We start from the raw sequence: 8,111 nt of genomic DNA on the forward strand, positions 1-8,111 counted from the left end.
ACTCAGAAATCTGCCTGCTTCTGCCTCCCAAATGCTGGGATTAAAGGCATGCGCCACCACTGCCTGGCCATTTTATTTATTTACTTACTTTTAATTTTATTTTTGAGACAGGGTCTCACTATGTTGCTCTGAATGTCCTAGAATTCTATATAGACCAGGCTAGCCTGAAACTCATAGAGCTCTGCCGCTGCCTCCCGAGTGCTGTGGTTAAATGTGTCCACCATCACACCCAGTCAAAGCAGTCATTGTTTGAAAGCAGCCAGGGAACACATGAGAGGAGCGATTAGAGGAGTAGAAGCCCAGCACATTAGGAGATGGGCACGCTGGATGGTGCTGTGATCCCACTCCAGAGACTGAGGTAGGCAGGGCATGGGTTTTGAGCTAGCCTGAGCTACATACGAAGATCCGGTCTTGAGAGTGGAGAGAGGATTGGAGGTGGTGAATATCAACCTTTCATTCAAGAAATGATGCAGATTTTCTATGGTACTATGAAATATAGGATACTCCCTGGTGACTCAGAGGGTATCTTACTTCCACCCCGGTGTCTTGCTTTAATACTTTCCGAGGTTAGTTACCTCAGAAGGTGAACCATAGTCCAAAAATATTAAAGGAAGAGTTTTAAAGTAGATAATGAGTTTTAAACAATTTTACTAAGGATTTTTTTTTAAAGATTTTATTTATTTAATGTATATGAGTACCCTGTAGCTGTCTTCAGACACATCAGAATCCATTACAGATGGTTGTGAGCCCCCATGTAGTTGCTGGGATTTGAACTCAGGACCTCTGGAAGAGGTCAGTGCTCTTAACCGCTGAGCCATCTCTCCAGCCCTAAGGATATTGTTATAATATGAATATTTTCATTTTAAAATTTTATTTTATGTGTATGAGTGTTTTGCCTGTGTATATGTGTGTCATGTAAGTGCCTGGTGCTCACATTGGTCAGAAGAGGGTTTTGTGTGCCTGCATGGGTTTATGTGCTCTTGAGGAAGCCAGAGGCATTAGCCCCTTAAAGCTGGAGTTACAGACAGCTGTAGGCCATACAAGAGTATACTAGGAATCAAATCCAGATCCTCTGAAAGAGCAGTAAGTACTCTTAACCATTGAGCCATCTCTCTAGCCTGTGTTATAATTATTTCTAGTTATCGTTCATCTCTTAATATTTTGGTTATAAATTAAACTTGATCATTGGTATGTATGTATAAGAAGAAAACAATATACAGAGGGTTTGATTCTATCCCAACTTATAGGTAGGTATCCAGTGGGGGTTTGGAGAACATCCCTAGCAGTAAGTGGGGCTACTGCAGAGACTCATTTCATCCTCACTGGCAAACACTGTAGGTTTGTGTTCTAGTTTCTTTTTTTGTGATAAAATACTCTGACCAAATCCGGGCAGTGGTGGCACACACCTTTAATCCCAGCACTTGGGAGGCAGAGGCAGGTGGATTTCTGAGTTTGAGGCCAGCCTGGGCTACAAAGTGAGTTCCAGGACAGCCAGGGCTACAGAGAAACCCTGTCTCGAAAAACCAAAAAAACAAAAACAAAAAACAAAAAAAACTCTGACCAAAAGCAATTGGGGGAAGAAAGGGCTTAAGTCATTACACTTCAGGTCCAGGTCATCAGTGAGGGAAGTAGGAGCAAGAGCCTGGCAGAAGCCATGGAGGAATGCTGCTTGCATGCTCCCTTACAGGCTGTATGGATTTTGTTTTGTAATCTTGGTATTTGCATTTTAAATTTTATTATTTTTTTTGCTATGTGGGATTTACCACATAGACCAAGTTGGCCTTGAATTTACAAAGATTGCCTGCCTGTTTCCCAAGTTCTGGAATTAAAGGTGTATGCCAAAACACCACTTGTAGACTATACTTAACTAGCTTTCTAACATAGCCCAGGATTACCTGTCCGAAGAATAGTGCTGCCCATCATGGCCTGAGTCCTCAATTAGCAGTAAAATACAAAGCTGTAAGTAGCCATGGTGGTGTAGTGCACACACTTTCTCTTATAGACTTCCATTACTTCTCTCTCCTTCCTATTCTTATATTTCAGAATACATCTGATCAGAATTGTCTCCACTCACAGTAAGTTTGCTCCACCTCTGTCGCCGTAACCTTTTGTTTCTATTCTGTTCAGGAAACTCAGAGCCACGTTAGATGAGTACACGACTCGAGTGGGACAGCAAGCGATCGTGCTCTGTATCTCGCCCTCCAAACCCAATCCCGTCTTCAAGGTGTTTGGTGCAGCACCTTTGGAGAATGTGGTAAGTCAGATCTGAGCGGTTCTCATAGGCCCTCTGCTTTGTATAGACTTTGGCCTTTCCTTCTTCTTTCCAGTCAGTGCTCAGGGATGGGAGGGGCGACTGGTATGTGCAGAGTGAAATGATTGGATCAGCCCCATGCAATGGTCACAAACATACTTTATTAGTGGAGAGCAGCAGATGAATCTAGCTTTTGTTGAACCTAGCTTGATGCTTTGACTTGGTGGCCAAAACTGTTGAGTATATATAGTAATTTTTTAAAGGATCATTACTGTTTTTACTTACTAAAGCAATGTATTGTACCCCACCAGGTACAGTTAAAAAAAGAGGGGGGAATATTTTACTTAAGAAAGCAGTGCAGGGTTGAGGATGGAGCCCAGTTGGTAGAGGTCTTACCTAATATGCATGAAGTATGAAGTGTTGGGGTCCATCCTAAGCACCTTACCAGTTGTGGTACATGCCTGTAATCTCAACAGGCAGGAGGTAGAGGCAGGAGGGTCAGGTAGTCAAGGTCGGCTAGCTGGCTACAAGGCCATCCTGAGGTAAATTAGACATCTTAAAAAAAAAATGTGAAATTTTGATTTATATCTGAAGCAAAACACTAGATGACTCCAGGATGTTAATTTTATAAGCCAAATTGGAAGCATTTTCTTTTTAACCATGTATTTGGATATTTAAAAATCTCTTTTGCCTTTTTTTTTTAAGTTGGTATAGCTGGGCAAGCAAGTAAGATCAAGGCTAGCCTGATCTACATATTTTTATATTTGTTTGTTTGAATATGTATGTGTATCTGTCTTATGAGTTTATGCCTCTTGTGTATGTGTGCTCCTGGAGACCAGAAAAGGGCATGAAGTCCCTAGAGTTACAGATGGTTCTAAGCTACCATGTGATTGCTGGAGATTGAACACAGGTCATCTGGAAGAACAGCCATTGGTCTTAACCACTGAGCCATCTCTCCGTGTCCCTAATTTAAAAAAAAAAAATTCCACCAGTTTTTCCTCAGTGTCCTCTGTGTAAAATTAGGCCTACAATACCTTCTTCACCAGGAACAGACATTAAAGCTGACCTCCCATTAAAAACTGCTCCAGAAATAACATAGAGAACTCTGAGCTCAGGCAGAGGTGGAGCTAACTCACTGACTGCTGTGCTCTGAGGGCAGCAGAGGGCTCTGTGCAAACTATCGGCGTTCTTGAGCTTGACAGGTATAGCCTGAAATAATTTCTTAATAACAAAGTGAAAACTTCCCAAGAAGTTTTCCAGGGTTTCTGAAGGTAAAGCTCTTGAGTCAGAGGCAGGAACCTTTACCATTTGCTAGGGCCTAGTGAGCGCTCCCGACTACATTCACAGCCCTGTAGGCCAATGTTTTACATGTAGTAACTGTGGGACTAGGGAGATTGCTCAGTTTGTAAAGCAGTCACCATGCAAGCCGGAAAGGCCTGAGTTTGAATCCTCAGCTCTATCCTTGATATTCATAAGAATATTTGGTGATGTACCTATACCTACCTCTCTGCATCTGAATACATGATATATTTCATGATACGTGTTAAAAAAGAACACAGCAGGCATATCTCTGTGAATTTGAGGCTATCCTAGTCTAGTGCCAGAACTTCACAAAGAAACCCCGTCTTGTAAAATCAAGAGGAAAGAAGTGAGGGTGGGAGGGAGGGAGGAAAGAAGGAAGGTAGGTTTATTTAGCCTCTGCTCAGCAGTGTCATCATGTATTGGTGTGCACACTGTATTCTGGGGATAATAATGTATTTGACACTAAGAATTTAAAGCAGAAAGATAACTAAGACAGGAACACTTGAAGGTTTTTCAGACACATGTGGAAATTGAGTTGGACTTTGAAAAATAAGCACTTTGGATAAGAAGTAGAAAAGAATTTGCTAGAAGCAAAAACCAGTGAGGAGGCTGGCCAGCAGTTTTAGATGCAGTGTGATTTTAGGTTTATGGGTGGCGAGTGCATCTCTGAATTGAGAAGCCAGATAGAATTGAAACACCAGCTTTCTAATTCTGGGAGATCTACTTTACTAAGCAACTTAGGTGGGAATGCTGTGTTCACCTGGAATTTTTTTGTTGCAGATTACTATAATACATACCTCTATCAAGCATTCTTTTAATCAGTATTGTTAAGGAATTATATAGCATTGTTAAGTTTATCAAAATACTGGAATATCACTTTTTTCCTGATCCATAAAAATGGCTTACTTGTTTTTTGTTTTTCGAGACAGGGTTTCTCTGTGTAGTCCTGGCTGTCCTGGAACTCACTCTGTAGCCCAGACTGGCCTTGAACTCAGAAATCCGCCTGCCTCTGCCTCCCAAGTGCTGGGATTAAAGGCATGCGCCACCACCGCCCTGTCAAAAAATGGCTTACTTGATACTAATATAACAGTTAAAGCTTGGTGTTTTCCCATCTTTGAATGCCAGGTATCACCACCATGATCAAAAGTGGTTTTGTATCATTTTCATTTCTCCTGTGGGCCTACACACAAGTTCAACCTGATACAGTAAATTCAGAGAACCCAGACTTAGAAGAAGAGTTGGGCTTTGTTCCATCCCCCAATCTCTTTTGTGGACTAGAAGCATTAAAACCCAGAAAATAAAAGAAGCCTATACAATGCCTTAATAGTACCGGATGTTTATGTCATAATATGCTGGTGATGGTATTTGAAACTTTTTTGAGTTAGTCAAGTTCTAGCCAGTGTAGTGTTTGGACTATTTTTCTCTCCTCCGCTTGGCTCTCCTATCTGGAGGATTCTATAACTTTGGAACTGGGCTGGTCACTACTGCTGAGGTCAGTGAGGTACAATATGAGGTCTTTCTCTTTGGAGCCTAGAATGAGACCCCACTAAGGCAGTACGTTCACGGAACAGAAAACATGGTTGGAACTTCTTGCCAAAATTTTGTTCCCCCTGTCCCCAAGAGAATGCCTTAAGGCCTGAAAACAAGTTAATATCATATCCCATCTAGTTATATTTCCATAATTCCTAACTTTATTATCCCTAGAGACATTCTCATCACCCTTGTATATTCTTCTAAGTGAATAAGCCCATTATTGATGGTGGTGAATTCAGTGTTTGCCTCCTCTTGCTCATAATGGAAGAATGTGCACATGCACTGTGTTGCAGCTCTGGAAGGTTCTGTTGTCTTAAGATGGGTTTCACTACAATGGTGAAGAACAGAGTCGGGTTCAAAACTGGACTGGCACACAGAGGGGCACCATGACTCCCAACCATTACCTGAAGGGAGGACAGGGTGACAGTGGAGCACCCTGGCTTCAGGCCTTAGGCCTTGCTAGTAATGGTACTTTTCTTTTTTGTTTGTTTGTTTGTTTTTTGTTTTTTTGAGACAGGGTTTCTCTGTGTATCCCTGGCTGTCCTGGAACTCACTCTGTAGACCAGGCTGGCCTTGAACTCAGAAATCTGCCTGCCTCTGCCTCCGAAGTGCTGGGATTAAAGGCATGTGCCACCACTGCCCAGCGTAATGTTACTTTTCACACTCATTCTTTTCAGTCTAGCCTTTTAAGCACATTAGAGTTTAGAGATATAAGCCCTCAGATCTGGAAAATGATTTTAACAGTTAACTGTCAATTAGATGTGACTGGGGACATGGCTAGCCTGGGAAATGCAGAGTAATGAATGTTATTTATATTATATCTGGAATAGGTGAAAGATCTCTGTGACTTGAGAAAACATGACTTTTAACTGAGAAGCAGTGGACTTCTCCCTCTGGCTCCTTCCTGCTGCTGTTACCTAAAATTTCATCATCTTTTCCTTTGATTCTGTTCAATGTGGTGTCTTTGGGGCCAGCGGGTATTTTCATCTTCTACTTGGAGGAGAATTTGTTCTTGGAGCTCTACAGTGGCTAACAGAGAACAACCCCACCCACTTTCTTGTTGCTTGGCACCAGCTCTCCTTGGCTGTTGAGCATCTTGTTTACTTCTGCCCTTAATTCCCTGCAGGTGCGAAAGTACAAGAGCATGATCCTGGAAGACCTAGAGTCTGCTCTGGCAGAACACGCCCCTGCGCCACAGGAGGTTAATTCTGAACTGCCGCCTCTCACCATCGATGGGATTCCAGTCTCTGTGGACAAAATGACCCAGGTACAGGGAGGGAAATGAGTAGATGCAAAGATAAGAGATGCACATGTGGGCGGGCCTCTCCTCCCTTTTCTAGGTTTGTGTTTGGTGGTGTGACCGGAGCTTCTCTGGAGACACAGCCTGGAGGTGTGGTAGCTTTGGGCAAGGCCAAGTCCTAGAAGGAGCCTCCTGACTAAGCACACACAAGCACCCTCTTCTCTGCTGCCCATGCTCTCCTTTTACCCAGGGTTCTGTGCTAGTGAAGGAAACTTTTGCTTGGGGTTAGTTTGACCTGGAGACTGTTCAAAGTTTGAGGAGACAAGTTTAGCAGGCTAGGCTGCTCCTCTGCTCCTCCCCACTCTCACCCCCACCCCCAGGTTTCTGAGGTAGGGTTTCTCTATGTAGCCTTGGGTGGCCTGGAATTTGCTGTGTAGACTAGGCTGGCCTCAAACTCAGAGCAGTTGCCTCAGCCTCCAAGTGCTGGGACTAAAGATGTGTACTACCACACCTGGCTTACTTACTTTTAGTTTTGTTCTGTTTCTCTAGGTAGAGTTTTAAAGCAATGACTTCATTTTTTTTATTGCTGCTCAGTTCAGCCATTCAACAGCTAAAGTAGCATGCCATCTAAACAATAGTGCCTGTTTAGTAAATGGCCTAAGGACATTGGAACAAAGCTAAAGTCAATAAAGTAGGGGTCACCTTGAATGGGTCTGAACCAGAGACTAGATGAGAAATGACAGTGCATTTATATAAATATAAAGGCATTTATATAAATATAAAGCTAGAGCTGAATTTGGTATCACATGAGCTATGATCCTAGCACCTGAGGATAGATGCAGGAGACTCATAAGAGTTCAAGGCTAGCCTGGAATACATAGTGAGGCCCTGCCTTTGTAAAATAAAAAAACGTTCTAAACCTAAACTGTGATCTTTTGATTTTTGGAGCATATAGCGTTCTGTGAACATGAAGGATCTTTCAGTCGTTGTTCAGAAAGAAAGGCATACACAGTTGCCGTTCTGTTGCTGGTTCCATTTTGCATGGCTAATTTTAAGAATATTCTCTGTCTCTCAGCCAGAAAGTGCATGAAAAACCAGCTGAACCTCTGGTGTAGGATCCTAATGTGAGTCCTCTTCTGTGATGGGATTTTCTCCCTCACTGCCATTTTTGATGTGTTAGTTGAAATGGCCCAATGTTTTGATGATGATAATAAGCATGGCTAAATGCTGATTTTCAGGAAGAGCAGCCAATGGCCACAAAAAAATGGAGTGGTTACTGTTTGGAAAGCAAAACATAGGAACCTCAGTGTGCTTCATTCAATGCCACATGCTTGGTAAACAGCATGGCACAGTGACAGATCCAAGGAAAACTGACACTTCATTCCCAGCTAGACAGCCTTGTTGTAAGCTGGTGTTCACTGCATGCAGTTCCTCCTTTCCCTTCTCACTGCAGTTGAGGATTGAAAATAAAACATAACAAATAGTTTTAAAATGTTTCAGTATTTTAAAGGAGTCCCATGAGGTGGTTAAAGGCACTTGCCACCAAGCCTAGTGACCCGAATCCAATCTCCAGAATTCACATGGTGAGAAGAGAACTGGCCCCCAAAAGTTGTCCTCTGACATCCTCATGTGCTCTGTGGTAATGCCACCCATAATAAATAAACAGTTAAAAATTACAATGTAAAGAGGACTAAGTGGGATAATAAAAGACCAGCCATGCCGGGCAGTGGTGGCGCACGCCTTTAATCCCAGCACTTGGGAGGCAGAGACAGGCAGATTTCTGAG

General features: G+C 42.7%; 1 protein-coding gene across 13 annotated transcripts in view; it reads left to right on the top strand.

Annotated features, from left to right (window-relative positions):
* Positions 1-8,111, top strand: part of Nrf1 (nuclear respiratory factor 1) — a 107,715-nt gene that overhangs the window by 50,561 nt on the left and 49,043 nt on the right. For all 13 annotated transcript variants that reach the window (XM_031381398.1, XM_031381397.1, XM_031381400.1 and 10 more), the window contains 2 exons: positions 2,128-2,254; positions 6,213-6,353. In XM_031381398.1, the coding sequence (XP_031237258.1) occupies positions 2,128-2,254; positions 6,213-6,353 (268 nt within the window). The remainder of the gene's footprint in view (positions 1-2,127; positions 2,255-6,212; positions 6,354-8,111) is intronic.

Source organism: Mastomys coucha, unplaced genomic scaffold, assembly GCF_008632895.1.
Source record: "Mastomys coucha isolate ucsf_1 unplaced genomic scaffold, UCSF_Mcou_1 pScaffold20, whole genome shotgun sequence".
Lineage (NCBI taxonomy): Eukaryota > Metazoa > Chordata > Mammalia > Rodentia > Muridae > Mastomys > Mastomys coucha.